Below are 22,226 nucleotides of genomic sequence, written 5' to 3'. Positions count from 1 at the left end.
TACTCTCACCACATTAAAGACTCACCCCATCGTAAGGGTTGCCGAAATAACCTTCCGGGCATGTGCAAGTGTAGTTTCCCACCAGGTTAGTGCAAAGTGCATTGCTGCCACATGCACCAGGCTTCTGACATTCATCTATGTCTGCAGTACATCAAAAAAGATATTAGCTTCTATTAACAGCACAACTTTTCCATTACCTGTAGAGAAAACTTGAAAGGAAACCCATTAGATATCCCATACTAATGTGTAATGCCAACTGAGAAGAATGATTTTTTTTCTCATCAGTATTTTCCTATTAAAAATTGCTGACACAATTCATAAAAATAGACAACTGGTGCTAGAACTTTTCCTCCCCCACGTCTTTGTCAATTGGAGATAACTTAACTTATCCCTTCCAGGTCTAAGGTTAACAAGTGTGTGTGTGTGTGTGTGTGTGTGTGTGTGTGTGTGTGTGTGTGTGTGTGTGTGTGTGTGTGTGTGTGTGTGTGTGTGTGTTGAGGAGTGGTAGACACTGCATGACCCATCAACATTTATGAGACTTGTGATGAACTCCTGCTGTGCTCAATGTATCATTATGCTATTAAATTAAAAGTTAAATATATATTACTCTCTCTCTCTCTCTCTCTCTCTCATCTCTGAACTTTCTTCCATGAACTTGCATGCCTTATTATTCCATTAATTACCTATCCTCCAATTCATGTCTACTTTCTTTGCAACATCAAACTGCCTTCCATCAATATTTCCTCTTGGCTAACAATTCATTCTACAGCAAGGAATATAGAATCCTTGTTCTACAGTAACACCTTCTTATTTCTATTTAGTTACATTATTGTTTTGTGTCGTTTTAATTTTACTATGAAACCTTTGATAAGTTAGTTTTCTTCTCTATCATCATCCCTCCTACCACCCACTCTCCAGCACCCTGCCCACTTACCAACACACTGGGTGTACCCGTCCCCGAGGAAACCTTCTCTGCACTCGCAGGTGTAATGGGCAGGAAGGTTGCAGCACTCGGCGTTCTCCACACACTTGCTGGCCAGCACAGGATCCAGGCACTCGTCAATGTCTGCAGGGAGGAGGATAGAGGGTTTTGTGTACTGGTAATGAGAGAGAGTTTCGTAAAATATTCTCTCTAAACACACACACACACACACACACACACACACACACTTGGAACAGTTTGAGTGAGGAAGTGGTGTCAGCAAAGAGTGTACATAGTTTTAAAGAAAAATTGGATAAGTGTAGATATGGAGACGAGACCACACGAGCCTAAAGCCCAGGCCCTGTAAAACTACAACTAGGTAAATACACACACACACACACACACACACACACACACACACACACACACACACACACCGCATAGTGTGGTGGTTAGCATGCTTGGCTCACAACCGAGTGTGTCTGGGTTCGAGTCCATGGAAGCGGCGAGGCAAAGGGACAAGCCTCTTAATGTGTAGTCCTTGTTGACCTAGCAGTAAATAGATGCGGGATGCAACTCGAGGAGTTGTGGCCTCGCTTTCCCGGTGTGTGGAGTGTGTTGTGGTCTCCGCCCTACCCGAAGATCGGTTTATGAGCTTTGAGCTCGCTCCGTAATGAGGAAGGCTGGGTGGGTGACCAGCAAACGCCCGTGGTGAATTATATACACACACACACACACACACACACACACACACACACACACACACACACACACGACCGACCGTGGTGACCAGCAGAAAACCGTGGTGAATTATACAGTCTCTCACTTTTTCGGCGTGCCAGGGGGAGCCTGGTGCTGTCAAGTCGCTGACCCTGGCCGGCGTGGGCGGTCACTCTTCCTCACTCTCCCTTACCTTCTCCCACTCTCCCTCTCCTCTCACTCATTCTTCGTCTCTCCCTTTTCCTTTTATTATACTCTCATTTTTCATGGTATCTTCTTTGTTCTTTTCAGTCCTTATGAATCTCTCTCTCTCTCTCTGTTACTACAGCATGGTCTCATCGTCCACATCATGTCCATCGCTTCTAATCAGTATGTGGGTGAAGTTACTAAAGACTCAACAGTGACGAGAGAAGCTAAATGCTCCAAGAGGATGACAATGAAGGGGCGGTAAGAAGTTTTTGTGGGTCGCAGCACGATTGGGGCACGGCCAGTGGTACGGGTTTAGGCAAGATCTGCTGCTGATGCACAAGTGACGCATGGCTTAGAAACGGTTATAGTGAGGATCCAGCCAGTTGTATGGGAACAGGAGAGAGAGAGAGAGAGAGAGAGAGAGAGAGAGAGAGAGAGAGAGAGATGTTAATGCGATGAGTCGTGTCGCTGCATAAGGATTGTCATATCCTTAACGAATGAAGGTGGCAGCAGCGGCATGCCTCTCGTGGAATGTAAAAGAGAAGTGGGCAAAAAGGAGTGGCTGGATGGCACGAGAATAGCAAAGAAAACTACCCACATAATTCTAGAGGACTATGACCGTGCCTGGAGTGCAGTGGCTGAGGTGTGAGTGCGTAGTGGTAGTAGTGGTGGTGGTAGTGGTGCATCTGGTTAGCAAGACACGCGGCGGAGGAGGTGGGGAAGGGAGGTGAAGAAGAGGAAAATTGGTGGAAAGATCGATGATTCATGTAGCAGGAGGAAGAGGAGATAAAGAAATAACAGTAATTAGAGGCGATATGAAGCATGTAGGCGTGGTAACTGTAAAGGCATTTGGGAGTAAGACAATGACCTAACCTGATTGACGCTTGCTGGTTACTTCGTCTCTAATCTTTTTCTCTCTCTCTCTCTCTCTCTCTCTCTCTCTCTCTCTCTCTCTCTCTCTCTCTCTCTCTCGTTACATATCTTTGATTTCTGTCCCTATTCGTCCGTATCTGTTCCACACTCCTTTCTATTACCTTGCCTTGTTCAGTTTCTATGATGTTCTTCACACGTATGTACATACTTCACTATTAGTGAATATTTATTTATTTATTTATTTATTTACAGACCAGCTTGCTATCTGCTCTTCTCCGATTCGTGCTATTATCATGCCATTATTCACCTCTATCTACTTTTGACTAACTTACATAACGTTCCTCCCCTCATACGTCTCTGTGCCGTACTGAGTCGTCATACGGAGCGGGCTGGAACAAGGCAGGTGTTTGAGAGGAAGAGAATGAGAAGAGAAAAAAGGGCAAAACAAATGAGAATACATGTAAGAGTGAAAGAAGTAAAGAGGCCAAAAACACAGACGTTGGGCGTGGGCGAGAGGGTACTGGGCTGTGGTATATCGTACGGGCGTGGGGGAACTCGACACATACACACACACACACACACACTGTATGAAGAGAGAGCAGGGCCGTTTCTAGCTATAGGCGGACAAGGCGATTGCCTAGGGCCCCCAAGCCACCAGGGGTAGCTTGGAAAATTTGAATTTCCTAAGTCACCCAGGGGCTCCAACGAAAAATTTAAATCTAGGGCCCCCCCAAACAGCATCTTGCCTAGGGCCCCCACAAAGCTAGAAACGGCCCTGAGAGAGAGAGAGAGAGAGAGAGAGAGAGAGAGAGAGAGAGAGAGAGAGAGAAATTCTACCCAAGTATGTATTTCCCACAACAGATATCAATAAAACTAAACTGTAACGAACAATATTATCATTCAAATCAGGAGACGAAGAACAATAGCTGTTATCGTCGTCGTCCTCCTCCTCCTCCTCCTCCTCCTCCTCCTCAGCCATTTAATATCCCATGCTTCTCACTTTTCATTAGTTACTGTACATTATCACAGACAACTTCCTAAGGGAGAACAGGTCTGCTTCTGATTATTTTTTTGTAATGTAATAGTAGTAGCAGTAGTAGTAGTAGTAGTAGTAGTAGTAGTAGTAGTAGTAGTGTTGTAGTTGTTAATGCTGCTGCTGTTGTCATCGTCGTCTCCTCTGCATCCTCCTCCTCCTTCTCTTCATCTACTACTACTACTACTACTACTACTACTACTACTACTATTATATACCTCTTGTTCTTGCTCTTTTCCTTCTTTTTCTCCCACTTCATCTTCTTTCCTTCCTTCACCCTTCTACCCAAGAGCTCACGACACGCGGTTGCAAGACATTATTTAGCTAGCCTAGCACAAACATTAACAGAGTACTATTGCGCAACAATTCAAGAGCTAGGAGAGGGTCCGATTCCGATGTGCCGAATGTGTCCCTGCTGTGAGTTTGGAATAAATTAACCTCTAAGAATGAGATTAACCCAATAGCCTTGTTTGTGAGCGACAGGGAGGAGAGAGAAAAGAGGAGAGACAACATTCCTAGCGACGAATTTGATACGACGTACTAAGCAGATTTTTTTTAACTCCTTCAGTATTGGGACGCATTTTTACCATGAGTTTCGAGTATGATTTGACGATTTTTATGACATCAGGAAGGGTCTATGGAAGTCAGAAGAGTCTTCACTGTTTTAATTTCAACATAAGTTTTTGAAGCTGTAAAAAATCTCCAAATAATAAATAGAATAAGTGTGGGAACGTGTCTTAGTACTGAAGGCATTTAGTCATCTTTCCTAAACTTGCAAGGCGACTCAGCTGGTGATATATGAAAGGGAGGGTGATGGGGAGAGGTGGGAGGTGAGAGGTAGGAGGGAGAAGGGATTAATACTCTTACTTTCCCCACCGACATCCTTTCTGACGTGTAGAAAAAAGAGGGAAGGGAGAAGAAAAGTCATCACGTGCGTATGAGAAAGATGAAAAGTATGAACTGAGAAAGAGGCAAACGTGTTGAGAGAGAGAGAGAGAGAGAGAGAGAGAGAGAGAGAGAGAGAGAGAGAGAGAGAGAGAGAGAGAGAGAGAGAGAGAGAGAGAGAGAGAGAGAGAGAGAGGATGAGGGCGTGGTTAAAAATTTCGGGCATGATCAGAACAAGAACATGACATATTTCCGCACCAATAAGTCACTTGTCAGAGAGAGAGAGAGAGAGAGAGAGAGAGAGAGAGAGAGAGAGAGAGAGAGAGAGAGAGAGAGAGAGCAGATGGTAGTGGGAGTGAGGCAAACAAGGGAGGGTGGCGGAGTAACATCACTTTCTTCAGCCTCTGTGTTCCAAGCTTACGATATGCTTGCGTCACCTTTCCCTGTACCACATGTACCTCCTTGCCTCTGTTCTCTTAGCCCCCCTCACCTGTCCCCCATCCACACGTGCCCCTGTAATCAGCTCCACTTCTATATACCTTCCCATTCTCGCTGCTCCATCCTTTCACTTTAGTATTGTCCACGAGTAACCTCCTTTCCTTCCCTTAAATCTAGTCCTGCTCACTCTCACCTTTCTGTACTAACTCGTGTTGCCTCTCACTCTTCTATTCCTCTCCAGTACTCGTTCCTTTTTTCTGTATACTGGTCACTCCACCTTTTCACTCTAGTTCTGTTCACCACTACCTTCCTTTCACGCCTACTCTCTCTCTTCTTTATACAAATCACTCTGAGCCATTCTTTCACTCTATCCTTACTGACTCCCTAGCCACGCCAGCCTTTCACTGCATCCTTGCTTTCTATTATATTTTCTTTCTTTCAGTGCAATCCTACACATTTTTTTCCCCTGTATTTTCTCGGTACCTGTTTCTGTTGAGCCTGTTTTTCTTTTTCTTTTTCTCACATCAGGCGATAAGCAACATTGTGGGCAGGAACGCAGAAGTTAATAAGGAAAGAAACCATCTGCTCTGCGAGGGGGTCAGGGCAGGTCATCAGGGGCTGGGGGTCACAGCAAAGTGGTGGTACTTGGGTCAATGAGGTCAATAAGGTCACATGGATACGGTTTTAGTTGCCCCAAGTCCCTAATCTTCCTTCCACAAGAGTCACCTTCCCACATTTCCTCCCTAATCACCTCACCTTTCCTCAGTGCTCTCACCCCCACCCTGTTTGCCCTCTTCTAGGCCCCTGCAGACCCGTCACCACCACTCCCGTCTCTCAGCTCCCTCCCTCAACACCCACGCTCCCCCATCCTTCCCGCCTCACGCCCACGGCAACGTCTGGGGCGGCGATAACGGCTCATTCTTGTTGCGGCGGCGAGGTCACCTTCCGCGGCGGGTTTGGAGAGGCGGGTGAGGAGTGGGCACCGGCGTGAGGAGACTGCCGAGCCGGGATGGGCAGACTGACGTGGGATGGCCGAAGAGGTAAAGCGAAAAGGTAGTAGAGATGCTTATGTGTCTTCGCCTCCAAAGTGTTCCCTGAGAGAGAGAGAGAGAGAGAGAGAGAGAGAGAGAGAGAGAGAGAGAGAGAGAGAGAGAGAGAGAGAGAGAGAGAGAGAGAGTTGACACGCACGCAGTTAATGGTTTCTAACACGCGGTGTCTCAGCGTCTGTGACATCACCCCTGGGACGCAGAGGGTAAAGGCTAAGGGACGTCTGCCTCAGGTGCCGAGCCTCCTGCTGCGTGAGGCGCCCTTCAGTGCGGGTTGTGCAGCAGGGAAGCTTGGCGGATTGACAGGTGAAGCCAAGGGAAAAACGATGAGGATGTGAAAATGGACATATACAGATGAAGACGCACCGAGGCGACCACTTCCTCATGGTGGAGATGAGGGAAGACGCGTGGGCTGCGAGGGTGAAGGTGAGGCGGGGCGGTGCACACCTACAGAATCGTGCGAGGGTCACGCCGCTATACACTATTAACTGGTTACTTCCCTGCGACGACCGAAACCAAAAGTACCGCTGTGCCCGGCGGGATGCGGTGAGGGTAAGGGGGGGTGAGGGGTCGGGTGAGTCTAGCCGGCACGCTGGAAACGCCCCCTCCCTGGGCGGCTGCCGGTGCGGGACCTTAAATGCCGAGTCCTTTCCTTCTCATTGCCTGGATAAGGGCAAGACGATGAGATCTATGAACACGTGACCCGATCCTCGCCACGCGTGGCCGTGTCCCGCCCGTGTCGTGAAGCGCGGAGACACGCCCTCCAGCTGCTGGGAGAGCGGGGGTGAGTCGTGCCAGGGCGGGGAGGGGAGGGTGGGAGGCCCCATGCCCCGTTTACCTGCCAGGGGTGAGTGTACTCTCACTCACTCTCCCTCGCCCTCTCTCCCTCTCCCCCTCTCCTTCCGCAGCCGCAACACGTTCTCGCAACCTCCGCCTGGGTCTTCCCATAACCCGGCGACACTCTCCCCTTCCGCCTCCTCTCACACTCACTCACTCACTTACTCAGTCATTCACTCACTTACTCACCGCCTTCACTCATCGCCACCTCCGTCATTACTACCGCTACTATATGCTCTCACCTGCTTCCACATGACATCATCACTCCCTCCCCCCCCACTCTCTCTCTCTCTCTCTCTCTCTCTCTCTCTCTCTCTCTCTCTCTCTCTCTCTCTCAGAAGTCTCACAGTCAACTGCTTTTATCTGCCACACATGCAACAGAATTCTGCACGGAGCTCAGAACCACAGCCTGACCCGGAGCTAAACTGAGGCAAGAGAGGGAGGGAGGGAGGGAGGAATGGAGGGGATGGGGGATGGGGGAGGTGCGGCGGCTTTGTCTGGGAGCGGAGCGGGTGAAAGTTGGGAGGAAGGGAGAGAGGAAAAGATGCCAGAGAAAGAGGGAGAGAAGAGAGGGAGGCTTTGGTAGATTGCCTTTTAGTTTCCCTCTATTAATATCCTCACATCTTTTCTACCTTCTGATCTATTAACGAAGGGAAGGTAAGGAGGAAGAAAGGGAGAGAGGGAGGAAGGGAGGGAAGGAGGAGAGAGGGAAAATCAGACAGAAGGGGTTTGTACTAATCACAGTTTGCCTTTCCATAGTCATACCTTTCCTTTTTTCACCCATTTTTTCTCCCACCCATCTATGTCTGCCATCTGTTGCCGTGATTTTTTTTGTTTGATGTGTTGGTGTAGTTTTGACGATACTTAAGAAGTAGTTAGGTAAGGCTGGGAAAAGTTAGGTAAGGCAAGGTAAAGTAAAGTAAAGTAGGGTTAGATTAGATAAGGTAAGGTAAGGTAAGGTAAGGTAAGGTTATTTTAGGGTAGTTATGGTACGGTAGGGGGACGTAAAGCTAAAGCAAGATGGGGTATGGTGAGATAAAGTTTGGTTAGATTAGGTAAGTTAGACAAGGGAAGATTAAGTTAGGTAAGGTACGTACAGTAAGGTACGTGAAGGTGAGGTGAGGTGAAGTTGGGTTTACTGGTGGTGGTGGTGATTGTGGTGGCGGTGGCAGGTACACTCCTACACCTTAACAGTACTGAGGAAGGTCACCTCTGGCATACACTTGGCGTTCCAGACCCAAGAAAGCAATGATCACTCTCTTCCCCTCCCTCTCTTTCTCTCTTCTCCCTCCTCACTCCTCCTCCTCCTCCTCCTCCTCCTGTTTCCTCTATTGCTATTCTTTTTCTAGCGTTACTGGTTGGTGCTAATTCTTCTCTAGTTTTTCCCTTCCTCTTTTCCTCTCATGTTTCGTCCACTCTCGTTTCCTAGTCACTCTGTATTCCTTCCTTTATTTTGTTTTCTCACTATTTCGTCTTCTGCCTATTTCTCTTTCTTTTTTCCTCATGCTCCACGTTATTCCTTGTCTCCCTTTTTTCCTAATGTTCCTTGTTTCCTCCACTTTTTATTCTTTCATAGCTTTCCTCTTTTCTCTCTTCGCCCTTACTTAAATTCGAAAAAAAATCATGATCCACCTCTCCTTTTATCGTTTTCCTTCAAAATTTCCTACTCTCTACTTCCTCCCTTTACTCCTCTTCCTCTTCGTTCTTCCCTCCTCTAATGAAAACTACAGTGCTTCCAGCAAGTTTCCTCTTCTCTCTCTCTCTCTCTCTCTCTCTCTCTCTCTCTTGACCTTAACCGGCAGATGGTCATTATGGAAGAGTAAGAGGAGGATGAGGAGGATGAAGAGGAGGATGAGGAGGAAGAGGAGAACGAAGACCAGACCAATGTAGTTAGTGCTTGAGGAGGAGGAGGAGGAGGAGGAGGAGGAGGAGGAGGAGGAGGAGGAGGAGGAGGAGGAGGAGGAGGAGGAGGAGGAACCAGATACACGAGAACAAGAGAGAAAAAGAAGGAAATATACAGGAAATGAAAAAAAATAGAAAGCTGACTAATTAATTAACTGAATGACTGATTGACTGACTAACTGACTGATTGATGGATTAAGTTGAAGCACCGCAGGAGAGGACAGTCAAGCGGCGAAGCAAATAGAGAAAGAGAGAGACAGAGAAAGAGAGAGGGGCTGCTTTCCTTCCTTCCTTGAGCGAGACCCTGGGGAAGATGATAATAGTGATGGTGGTGGTGACTTGCTGTCCAACTCGCCTCTCCTCGCCCCGCCTCGCCTCGTCCAGTGCTGGCCGTTGTGAGGCAGGCACCGAATACTCGTGCCTACCTCCATCCCCCATGCAGCCCCTTCTCTTTCAGCTCCTACCCGCTTTTACAAGATTGGAATGAGATTTTCTGTTTGCTGTGCGTGTCGAGTAGCGAGGAGGAGGAGGAGGAGGAGGAGGAGGAGGAGGAGGAGGAGGAGGAGGAGGCAGGAAGAATGCGTGGAGCTGCGTAATCTTGGTCAAACAGAGTACATGCAGTAGGGAAGCCACAGAAACACGAGGCAAAGTCAAGGAGGTTTGCATAACTGTGATTCCTTCCTGTACCGGTAAGCGCAGCCTCGAGGCACTCTATATGCCCTCGGGGGGTGGGCTGCGGTACTCCCTGCACTGCCAGCGACGCGAGGGAACACACAGGCACACAGACACACACAATGACACTCACGGTGAATACACAACAGTACACAGGAATGCACGGAAAGAATGCATGCCACCATCTCTTGCCAAGGAAGGTGTTCGCTGAGACTTCGCTTCAGATACAACTTGCAGATCAGGATAGAAAAACAAAGGTAAAAACGAGTAAGACTTCTCCCCACCCACCCACTTCTCCCTCCGGTCAGTTCACAGAAAAGAAAGTAAAGTGGGAGGTGATCTCAGCAACGAGGAGGAGGAGGAGGAGGACGAAGAGGAGGAAGGAGAGATGATGACACCAAAAGGAGGAGAGGGAAAAGCGAGGGTGGAGGAAATAAAGTGGTGATATGTAGCAAGAAAAAAATATCACAAAGAGAAAAAAAGATATATCGTGGACGGAACGGGAAAGTATGTAAGAATGTGCGCACACACACACACACACACACACACACACACACACACACACACACACACACACACACACACATATATATATATATATATATATATATATATATATATATATATATATATATATATATATATATATATATATATATATATATATACATATATATATATATACACACACACACACACACACACACACACACACACACACACACACACACACACACACCATTAAATAAGAGACAAAACATACGCGCGTGTCCAGTAAGTGTTTTACGTGTGTGTGTGTGTGTGTGTGTGTGTGTGTGTGTGTGTGTGTGTGTGTGTGTGAGTGCGCGCGGAACCCAGGCCACATCCCACGTAGCCCGAACAGTACTCGAACCGAACCCGACAAACCCAGACAGTGCCAACAGAACCGGCCAGAGTGAGGTCCCTGGAGGAGGCGGCGTTTGGGCTCGGCAGACCGTAACACGAATCAACATTTTGATATTTACTTTGAACCGACAAGAACTGCCGACGAAACATCCGGTAGACAATTCCCACGTCTTGAAGGAGAGGGAGTGAGGGAGAGGGATATGGGAGGGAGTGGAGTGAGGGAGATGGGTAAATGAGAGAGAGAGAGAGAGAGAGAGAGAGAGAGAGAGAGAGAGAGAGAGAGAGAGAGAGAGTGAGTGAGGATCAAGGATAAAAATATTATGGATGAGAGAATGATGGTTAGAGGGGTGAAGGGGACAAAAGGAAGTCTTGTGAGAGGAAGAGGAAGAGGAGGACGAGGACGAGGACGAGGAGGAGGAGGAGGAGGACGAGGACGAGGAGAGGAGGAGGAGGAGGAGGAGGAGGAGGAGGAGGAGGAGGAGGAGGAGGAGGAGGAGGAGGAGGAGGAGGAGGAGGAGGAGGAGGAGGAGGAGGAGGAGGAGGAGGAGGAGGAGGAGAAACGGTCATGGTTGATAAATAGTAAAGGCAATTTCTCCCAACGACAATTTGCCTATATATATCGCAGAACCGCTCTCTCTCTCTCTCTCTCTCTCTCTCTCTCTCACGGGAAGTAACCCTGAAAAACCATTACTCTTAACGCGTGTAAATACAAGGCGGAGATGGAGGCGAGGCGTCCACTCGTGTCGGTCAAGTGTGGACTCCTGTGGACTTCTTCCGTGTTTCTGGTGGTAGTGGTGGTGGTGGTGGTGGTGGTGGTGGTGGTGGTGGTGGAGAGTAAATTAAGCCTTCACTCTGCCACACACAATCTCGTATTCCCTTACCTTCCCTTCCTTTTCCTTCGTGGTTGTCTGAAGGTTACATGTACACAGAGACCTTCCTTCTCTTCACCTTAGGAGATTCATAGGAGATTTTACTATTATTCTTCTCCATACCCAATAGAGCGAAGCGTTCAAGAGTCACGTTCGTCACCTGTCAGCGCTGCATGTGGGTGACAGAGACGTGACTGATAAAGTATCGCTATATGGGCGGAAAAATAATGTATGTACAAAAAGTTCCTCCTATCACTGTCGTAATATTTCACTCGTCGCTATTTGTTCAGGAGCCAAATCAATCAATCAATCTCTTTCTAGGCACACGTAGCTACTCACGAAAAGATAACAATAACAACAATAAAGAAAGAAATCGTGTTACTACTCTGTGCATGAACGAACACAGCTCTACTATATGTTTATGTATTATCATCACCACCACCACAATTGATATCATCTTCACCAATCGCCAAATTCCTTTCACTGCGGAGTTGAGGGTGTGTGGGGAGGAGGAGGAAGAGGAGGAGGAGTAGTAGGGGTGTTAAGCTGCGGCAGGGGTGGTTGGGCAAGGGTTTCAACACGTGTTTCCGGGCCCTGGCGAGGTGCTGAGATAATGATGATTGGACTAAATGATGGCTGATATTATTTTCTTGGCGCAACAACCCTTTCCCTCCCACGCACTGCCTGCCTCCTGTGCTCCATCTGCCGCATTTTTCCGTGTCAGATTGCGAACACGAGCAGAAAGGAATAAGTGGGCAGGAATAATGTAGTAAAAAAAGAAAAAAAAGGTTGGTTTAAAATAGCAACTAAGAAAACAAATATGGCAGGAGGCGAGGGAGGAGAAAGGAAAGTAAGGTGTAGGAAGAGGAAAGAGGAAGGAAAGACGCGGGAAAACAACTGCCAGAGGAGGAGAGACGAAGGGAGGGCGCCAGGAGAAAGAAGGAAGGAAGGAAGGAAAGAGGGAAAACACCAGGAAGGAGAGACGAAGGGAAGACGCCTGAAGGAGGAAGGAAGGAAAGACGGACCGAGGTAATTTTTCCCAGAGTTTAGATCCGGATATTTAGCAACTCTCCTCCCGCATCCAGCGAACCCAGACGGAAACACGGCCAATTAGGGCCCCGAGCACCGCCGTCCCGTCAGTGCGCAGGCTCGAGGGCTCCACGCAAACTGCTCAGTACTGCCTCGGCCAGCCAGCGTCAGGCCAGCCGACAGATGGCCACAACTTATCCCACGGCGCTGCTGTAATGACACCGTCAGATGATCGCCACCGCTGAATATGAAATGCTTCGGTGTGAGGACTGTACCTTCACCACCTTAGGGAGCTGAGAGGTTCTGTAATCCTCTCTCTCTCTCTCTCTCTCTCTCTCTCTCTCTCTCTCTCTGTGTGTGTGTGTGTGTGTGTGTGTGTGTGTGTGTGTGTGTGAGAGAGAGAGAGAGAGAGAGAGAGAGAGAGAGAGAGAGAGAGAGAGAGAGAGAGAGAGAGAGAGAGAGAGAGAGAGAGAGAGAGCTTCCGCACCCGAAATTCAACCAGTCAAGACTGGTTTTTGCGAATATTTGGTCACAAAAGTTGTTTATAATAGGGACAGCCACGTGCTGGCATACTGACTTCCTGCAGCTTCCTTTCTGATCTTCTGTCCTGACAGACTGAGGCTGCCCTCGAGTTCACAAAATACTAATCGGATGATCATTTTCTGCAGTTTCAACGCGGCGTCCCTCAAGTTTTTACTCTTATCTCCAGATATCTGGAGATATGGATCTTATCTGGAGATAAGAGTAAACTTAAAAAGATTGTACGTAAATCAAGAAAATTAGGTGTAAATACAAATGCACTTGAAAAACTGTACCAGGAAGGAACAATGAAGCAAGTTGAAAAAATCATGAAAGACCCATCTCATCCCCTCCACTCCTGCTATGTTTTTCTTAGGTCCGGCAGAAGGTTAGGTGTGCCTACCCAACGCACTGATAGGTATAAGAAATCATTTGTACCAAAGAACATCATATTTTTCAACCAATTGAAATAGAATAGTAACAGTGTAATTACTTTGTGTGTAATTGTGATACTTCTTGTTACTGTCTGTGATTTTATACTATAAAGATGTTTCTTTTTCTTTTATACCTTTTAGCTAACTATGTCAATATGAGCTCTAGCCAAAAAGAATTTCAATTTGTAACGTTGTTATGTTGCAAACTGACAATAAATGATCTATCTATCTATCTATCTTTTTAATCCCACACTACTTTGTTCACATAATTACAACAATCTTCCCAGTCTTGGTATGTACAGTACCTAAAACACCGTTGAAAATGGTTTCTTTAAAGGTCTTCGGGTGATATGAATCGAGCTGGTTTTGAAAGGACCCGAGATGGTGAGGTGGAGAGGTGGCGGGGTAGTGAGGTGGTGGTCCGGCCTGCGCGTCCACCGGCCAGACGGGTCCAGAGAGACAGGTGAAAGTAAGTGCGGGACAGAGTAATGCGATGCCCCGTGTGTGTGTGTGTGTGTGTGTGTGTGTGTGTGTGTGTGTGTGTGTGTGTGTGTGTGTGTGTGTGTGTGTGTGTGTGTGTGTGTGTGTGTGTGTGTGTGTGTGTGTGTGTGTGTGTGTTAGTAGCGTGAATAACACCGCCCGCAGCTTCTCTTAATGACTGTCACTCGTCACGGCGCGGCACTCCTCGCCCGCCGCCCTGCGCTGCCCCCTGTGGTTCCCTCCTCACTTTCCCTCATCAGCAGCTTAACATGTCTCATCATTTGTGTCTGTTATTAAGCAACATTTAGTGGCGACACGAGCAACGCATCTCTCTCTTTCTCTTCTCTCTCTCTCTCTCTCTCTCTCTCTCTCTCTCTCTCTCTCTCTCTCTCTCTCTCTCTCTCTCTCTCTCTCTCTCTCTCTCTCTCTCTCTCTCTCTCTCTCTCTCTCTCTCTCTCTCTCTAGGCTACAGGGGTCAAGTTGGCGCCATGACCCAGCAGGCCTGACCCGGAGTGGCGGCCTCATCGTTCCAGCCTGCTTCCTCGGCACAACTTCCTGTCTTCCTCCCTTTCTTTCTCCCTTCCTTCCGCCTCGGCAGCCTCACGAAGGACGTGTGGATTAACTAAATTGACTGACTGATTAGCTGGCGTGTAGATTTCCTGACTTTGATTAATGGCTTAGCTGACTGACTGAATGACTAATATATTGTCATGGTTGATTGGTTGACTGATTGATTGACTCACAGACTGACTGATGAATCGGCAGATTTGGTTCACTAACTGACTGACTGATGATCTAACAGATTTCAACGAACATGCCGGTGAAACATAAGTCTATAAAAGTCCAGACACAAAACACACATTGAAGCGGAAAGGTTAAAACAACACCACTGAGTAAAAATCAGCGGAGAACTAATGTTACGATAATATAAAGTAGGAAAAGAGAATCATTACTGTTAGTGCGAAAGAGGAGGGCAGCAGAATAAACAACAACCTGACTGGCATGCACGGCGAGTCACTGCAAAGGGTTCATGGCCTCAGCTTAACAGTAACTCCAGGCATTTCCTCAGCTCCAACACCTGCGGAACGGCTTTTCGGGGACTGACACTCCTGATGGATTCTCAGATTACTATTGCAGGTGCCATTGAAATCTCCACCAAATTACATTAATTTACGTGTTTATTCTTTGTCTTACTACAGGCTGTTGAGCGAGGGAAGTTGTGTAAAGATATATGACAGTGTTCTTCTCACCTAGTACACTCCTGGCAGATTATGAGATCACTACCGTATGTGTCATTGAAATTTCCTGCAGGTTGTATTTATGAACACGTTCGATATTTGTTCTACTGGCGGCTGGGAAGCTAAATTAAGATTATGATAGTATTCTTAGCTTAATTCTGACATTCCCGACCGGTTCTAAGATCACTACCGCAACTGTCATTGAAATCTCCAGCAAGGTATCTTTATTTGTTTATTCTTCTTGTTTGTTGAACTGGCGCCTGGTGAACTGAGGAAGCTGTGTGTTGTGTATTTTGACAACTGTTTTTATGTTTATATTCTTCCTCCTTCATTTCTTCTCTCTTCCCTCCTCCATTCCTGTCAAATTATTTCTTCTTCCGTGTTTTATCTCCTCTCGGCCATCCTCGGGTTACAACAAGTGTACAGAAGCATGGCCAAGTTCTCCTCCCCCGGTACCAGTGATCAGTTAGTTCTCTGATCCGCTTCTGGAGGCTGACGTCACCTGTTGTTCTGCCTCTGACCCACCGAGGCTCCGTTAAGTCAAGTCTCACACGCCATCATGCCCTCACCGATCCACCACCGTCTTCCACCACCACCACCACCACCATTACTGAGTTATAATTGCTAGCACGATTACGATTATTACCACTCATTTCCACACCAATTTGGCATTACCATGACTGACTAACACACACACACACACACACACACACACACACACACACACACACACACACACACACACACACACACACGCTGTCCACATCTGACATTTTGATTTGTTAAAGTTTAATCCATTAAAGGCGAAAGAGAGCAAGCAATCGCCACGGAGAGGGAAAAAATATACATCATGATAATTTCAAGGAGGCTGTCATGTGGAGGGAGGGAGGGAGGGAGGGAGGGAGGGAGCGAGAGAAGAGGTGGACTGGAGGAGAGGTAAGAGTGTGTTAGGCCACCAGAAGTCTTGTTTTGGTGGACGGTAAAGGTTGAGCCATATGGTCTCTCTCTCTCTCTCTCTCTCTCTCTCTCTCTCTCTCTCTCTCTCTCTCTCTCTCTCTCTCTCTCTCTCTCTCTCTCTCTCTCTCTCTCTCTCTCTCTCTCTCTCTCTCTCTCTCTCTCTCTCTGTCCACTTAAGGAGGGAAAATGAATGAGGTCTCTAAAGAAGGACGAGGGAGGAAGAAGGAGAAGGCGAAAGTGAGCAAAAATATAAATAACTTTCTATAGCCTGAAGAAAAACGCGTGACCATTCTGCCACTGCGAGAGAGGACAATACTAGGCGGCACCGGATGAGAAGTTGTTTATCTGCTTGACACAAACACCGAGGGAACACAGAGACGATGGGAATACAAAGGAAGAGCAAACAAGATACATTGATCCTTACGTAGATGTTTGTGACAAGTTATAGTATCAGAAAAAAAAAGAAAGAAATACCCAAAGATTGTACAGGAGAAGGGAGGAGGAACGGAGGGGAGAGGGAGAGGTGGAAAGAAAATGGAGGATAGTGGGATGGGTGAGAAAAGGGGAGAGGAGAAAGGATGAAATAAAATAAATGAAAGGATGTTTCTTTTACCTAAGAGGGAAAAAACGTCCATGAACAACAAAAACGACAAAAAATGCCCACTTACATGCCTTCACGAGCAGTCCGAGAGGGTTAGCTAAAAGAATGGGATAAATGTCTTGAAAAATGGAGGTGTAGGAAAGGCCTGGCAGTACTCACCGATGCAGGAGAAGCCGTCCCCCTCGTAACCCGGGAAGCAGGTGCAAGTGAAGGAGCCCAGAGTGTTGGTGCACTTCGCGAACACGTCACAGGGACGGTACTTGCACTCGTTCTCATCTGTAGGGGGAGGAAAACGGGGAGGTGAGGCGAGGAAGAACACACAGACACACAAACACACACACACACACACACACACACACACACACACACACACACACACACACACACACACACACGAAAGAATTAGATAAATAGTAATGCTGGTAAAGATTAAAGGTTTTGAAATGTGGTGTGTTTTAAGAGATTCCTTCCCAGATTTAAGGAGTAAGGAAAATTATAGCTTAGATTCCCTCAAAGTGCAAACTCATTCTTGTCTAGCTAACTTCTTCCCTTGCAAAGCTTCACCTGTCTTGCCGGGGCCACTGAACGCTAATTCAACGCCACAGGGATCATATGGCGCCGTGTCTCTTGAATCTTCCAGCAGCGGTCATAACCTCTTCGCCCTCTCGCCCCACGCCAACGTTCCGCCACACACCCACACCCTTCGCTACAAGCCTCCCACACCAACACACCACCTTCACCACATCCACAGCCCTTCACTCCTCTCCCTCACCCTCATACCGTCCTAACAACCTTGACCACATCTACAACTTTTTACTCCCCTCCTTCGCCCTCACATGGTCTCATAACACCTTCGTATTCTAAGTCACACTAAAACTTCTTAAGCTTCCCCTAAAACTTTTCCCACAGCCCACTAATGCCCTTCACGACTGCTGCTAATTTCTGCACCTCGTTTTCTCTCCTCACGAAGCCCTTCCCTGCGTTTTCTCTCTAACAATAACGGACAGTCTGCCCCGTCACGACTGTCTCTCAAACTAATGGCAAAATTCTCCTGCTGTGGCCACGCTAAGACTCTCTCCACCACCACCACAGCCACCATCGCCACCGCCACACGGACTTAAAGTAATAGAACAACATGACGGCCAGACTCTCCCTCCTTCCCTTCATCCCGCAGCATCTCGTGGCGAGGAAGGAAGGCACTCAACAGCAAACCTCAGCCACAGGAATTTCCAGCAGTTAAAAAGGAAAGAAGGCAAAAAAAAAAAAAAAAAAAAAAAAAAAAACACCTTCCTAAACTGATTGGCCGTGAGATGGGCGGAAGGCTGGCTGGCTGACTGGCTGGCTGGTTGGTTGGCGGCTGTGCTGAGGCGGAGTTGCTGTTGGTTCGTAGAAAGTCGCTCTTTAATGATGCTGGGACGTGATGGTGACTTTCTTTTAAGGTTTTATTAGTGTCAGATCAGCGTCTCATCTCGGTGATGCATAAGATACTGAGGTAAAATTAATGAAACCGCCTCAAAAAATCGTCACACTTTCTCGAGAATTATTCTGAGCTGATATATTTTTAACAGTCGCAAAAACTTATCGTCTTATCACTTCTGTTCCTCAAAAACTCGCTTCTCGGAGATAATGAGCCAATATCTATCGAAGTATCTAAAAAAATAATTACCTTCATTAATAAAAACCTTAATTTCACATGACAGGACGCCGAAAAAAATAACACATCACTGTTAATTGTGATAAGCGAACATTATGAGAATGTGTCCCTATACTTCTATAGACAAGTGCCCATCATTATCATTACCATTTTTTCCTCTTAATAAATGCGAACGTCCGCTACAACACACACACACACACACACACACACACACACAAGATTCTACCGCAAGCCGTGTTTTTTTTTCTACTTTTCTTTCGCTACGAGATCAAATAGCTTTATACCACTGAACAAATGAATTAAGGCTTCACAGGACGGCGCGGCGGGCACGTGGCGGGGTCAGCGTGGTGGCAAATGACAGCACATGTTCCTCAGGCCACAGTACAGGTGTCTTGGTGGCGGTACTGCCCTCACTCTCTTTTTTTCCACTATTTTTTTCGTTCTTTTCCTGCCGCTCCACGTTTTTATGGCACCTCACTTACTGCTTCTGTTACATGACAAGGTAATCTGTGACATTACGTCCGTTTTTGGTAACACGATACGTATTCTTGTGGCATTTAAGGATGTACCATTCTTTTTTTTTTACGTTTATTGAATCTATTTATTACTTACTTGTATTTTCGTCTTTTTTTTTTTTTAAGGCAACGGATGAAACAGTTATTACGCAATCTATGCAGTCTATTTCATACTCATGCATCACATATGGTTCGTCCCTCAGCCAGCCAGCCAGCTAGACAGACAGAGAGACAGACAGCCAGCAAGCCACTCTCCTCCTCGGCAATCTACACTACTCTAGTAACCTTCAAACCTGCTCACAGACAGAGCGATTCAAGTGACCCGCTTTTTTCTTCCAGGCAGGCGAAGGTAAAGCAAGAGTGAGGGGGTGAGAGGAGGGTGGGAAGTTACGTGCCTGTGTGTAGGGGTGAGAGAGGGGAGGAGGGAGGGAAGGTAGTACAGGTGGTTACTTAAGGAAGCCGCGGGTCAGTGTTTGTGGTTTACGGGGATATTTAGCGTCCACAGGTAACACCAGCGCGTAAACACCTGGGTATGTTAAGGCGAGGGAAGGTAGATTTGAATGTACTGGGAGTGGCTACTTGAATATGAAAGGGGACAAGCTGAACACCTGGGAATATAAAGATGGCGTAATCAAATGTGAATTGAGTAATTAAGTAAAGGTGAAAGGGCTCATAGTTACACACCTGATTATATTAAAACGCGTGGTGTAATCAAGCGTACTGATTAGCAATTAATTAAAGGTGAAAGGAGACAAGCGTAAACACCTGAGGACTTGAAAATATTAAGATACGTGAAGGTATGTAAACTGAATTAAACACTAAGAAAAAAAAAAAAAAAGATAACACACTTGAAAGGAAACAAACGTAACTCTTAACATGGGAAAAACTAAAGTATGAGAGCGTATACTAATTTACATATAATAAAACCGGATTAATGTAAAGGTGAAACGGAGCACCTGAGGCTGAGATTCGTAAAGGGAATTCACTTAACTTACACACTATGAGAAGACATGAAGAGTAGGAAAAAATAGCAATAACAATAATCAGGAACCTAAAATACGTAGGATATATAAAGGTAACCAAACGCTAAACTGAAGCAAAAAAGTGCTGAAAAAAAGCGGTCCTTGAAACACGTGACAATCTTGACACGCCCTTAATGACCACCTGACACAAACCGGAAACCTGACTCACCCTCTCCTTCCCTCACTCACTCACCTACTCGTTCACTCCTTCCTATATCACCCACTGCCACACTCACCTACCTATCTTCCTTCCTTCCTTCCTTCCTTCCTTCTTTCCTCCCTCCACGTCTATTTCTCTCCATTACTCACTGCCACATTCACCTTCCTCCTTCTCTCCCTCCCTCCATCACTCACTGTCAAACTCACCTTCTCTTCCTCCCAGTTTCTTTCCCTATTCCCTACTTCTCTGTCTCTCCTTCTCTCATCTCCTCATTCCCACCTTCACCTCCCACTCGATGCCCACTCATTTTCACACTCACCTTTTCTTCCTTGTAGTTTCCTTCCCTTACTACTTCACTTTCTCTCCTCTCATCCCCTCATTCCTACCACCTCGCACTCTCCCTCTCTCTCACTCACCTGGGGACTCGCAGCCACACCCGCCGAAGCCATCGTCGCAGTGACAGAGGCCGTCGAGACAGGCGCCGTTAATGCACTTGTGGCCTTGAGTGTACGGGCAGGTGTCTGTGGGGAATAGAGAAGAGTTATTAGACGGGAACACAAAGAAACACCAGTGAAGAACAAACAACAATGTGGTTATAGCTGTTGTTGTACATTCTTCAAACAAATCTAATGTATTACAGAAGGTGGAGGAGAGTAAAAGTGAAGTTTCCTCCCCTCCAACACACACACACACACACACACACACACACACACACACACACACACAAACACACACACACACACACACCATCAATACGTGATCAAAAATACAATGGAAAACCAGAAATATGCAAAAGGAATCTTCGTTTACGAGAGAGAGAGAGAGAGAGAGAGAGAGAGAGAGAGAGAGAGAGAGAGAGAGAGAGAGAGAGAGAGTATTGGAAAGTTACTCGTCTTTAGTGTGTGTGTGTGTGTGTGTGTGTGTGTGTGTGTGTGTGTGTGTGTGTGTGTGTGTGTGTGTGTGTGTGTGTGTGTGTGTGTGTGTGTGTGACCATCCCTAATTATTTATCCCCCTCCTTCCTATCTGGCCCATCCATCTTGTCCGTTCGTTTGTCTGTCTGTCTCTGTCTGTCTGTCTGCCTGTCTGTCTATTTATCTCTGTCTTCCCTTACCGTCTTTATTGTCCGCATGATTGTGTGTATGTGTGTATGCGCGCGTGTGTGTGTGTGTGTGTGTGTGTGTGTGTGTGTGTGTGTGTGTGTGTGTGTGTGTGTGTGTGTGTGTGTGTGTGTGTGTGTGTGTGTGTGTGTCAATCTGTTGTCTCCGTTTCTCTGTTTGTATCCTATGCAGCATGTATAAAGGTATAGAGATGCAAGATATTTGTGTATGTATGTATGATATGTCTATTTGATATCTCCTCCCCCCCCCCTCTCTCTCTCTTTCTCTCTCTTGGCAGGTGATCCAAGACTTTCTTTTCCCAGCGGCTCCTTGTCCCTCTAATTAAGTAGGAGGAGGAGGAGGAGGAGGAGGAGGAGGAGGAGAACTTGATGAAGAGGTCGATGAGAACTTTGAGAGGGAGGAGAAAGGAGCAGGAGAGAGGAGAGAGTATGGGGGGAGAGAAAGAAAGGGAAAGAGGAAACAGATAATTGGAGGAAAGCAAGACAGTTACCAAAAATGTCAAAGAAAACGGAGGAGGAAAAAATCAGAGAAAAGGTCGAAGGAACACAAAATAAGAAGAGGAAAAAAAAAAAAGAAAACAACTTGAATATTGAATGAGAGAGAGGAAAAAAAAAAACACACGCACATGAATAATTATGAAGAATGAAAATGCGATCAAAGAAGGAGGAAAAAAAAAAAGAGGAAAGTGAAGAAGGAAAACAAAAGGGCGTCGGAGAGAAGAGAAAATTCGAAAACGTGATAAAAAAGTAAAAAATAAATAAACAGAAAGTGAAAGGCTGATGCGATGCTGTGTTTGTCGAAAATCAGAGGAACAAGAAGAGGATATGACGAGGCACTCACCATCGCACGCACTCACTAACACACTCATTAACGCACTCACAAACGCAACACCTACGGAAATACAATACCAGCTCCTCATTGCACATACATGCCTCCTTTATCCCCCTCTGTTATGTATTTTTCATGACGAGGCACTCACTTACTAACACACTCATTAACGCACTCATAAACGCAATACCAATCCAAACTTCAGTACTATCCCGTCATTGCACATACATACCTCCTTTTACCCTGTTCTCATATGTAATTTTCTATGTACCACTTGCAGCTCGCGTGAAGACAGTAAGACAATGCAGCACAGAGCCAGGAGTGAGCAAAATGACAATACTATGCAGTCACTATTGCGATAATGTGGGGTAAAGGATTCATTTGCACCTCACCACAGATT

The 22,226-nt window shown here is 46.6% G+C and overlaps 1 protein-coding gene across 1 annotated transcript in view; it reads right to left on the bottom strand.

Annotated features, from left to right (window-relative positions):
- LOC123514063 overlaps window positions 1–22,226 on the bottom strand; it is a 221,370-nt gene that overhangs the window by 130,142 nt on the left and 69,002 nt on the right. Inside the window, exons 4-7 of the mRNA XM_045271661.1 lie at window positions 20,297–20,401; window positions 16,689–16,805; window positions 935–1,066; window positions 26–141 (exon numbers count right to left, since the gene is read on the bottom strand). Of these exons, the coding sequence (XP_045127596.1) occupies window positions 26–141; window positions 935–1,066; window positions 16,689–16,805; window positions 20,297–20,401 (470 nt within the window). The remainder of the gene's footprint in view (window positions 1–25; window positions 142–934; window positions 1,067–16,688; window positions 16,806–20,296; window positions 20,402–22,226) is intronic.

This window comes from Portunus trituberculatus, chromosome 37, assembly GCF_017591435.1.
Source record: "Portunus trituberculatus isolate SZX2019 chromosome 37, ASM1759143v1, whole genome shotgun sequence".
NCBI classification, from domain to species: Eukaryota; Metazoa; Arthropoda; class Malacostraca; order Decapoda; family Portunidae; genus Portunus; species Portunus trituberculatus.
Note: the sequence above shows the minus strand (reverse complement) of the source record. Positions and strands in the feature narration are given on the sequence as shown.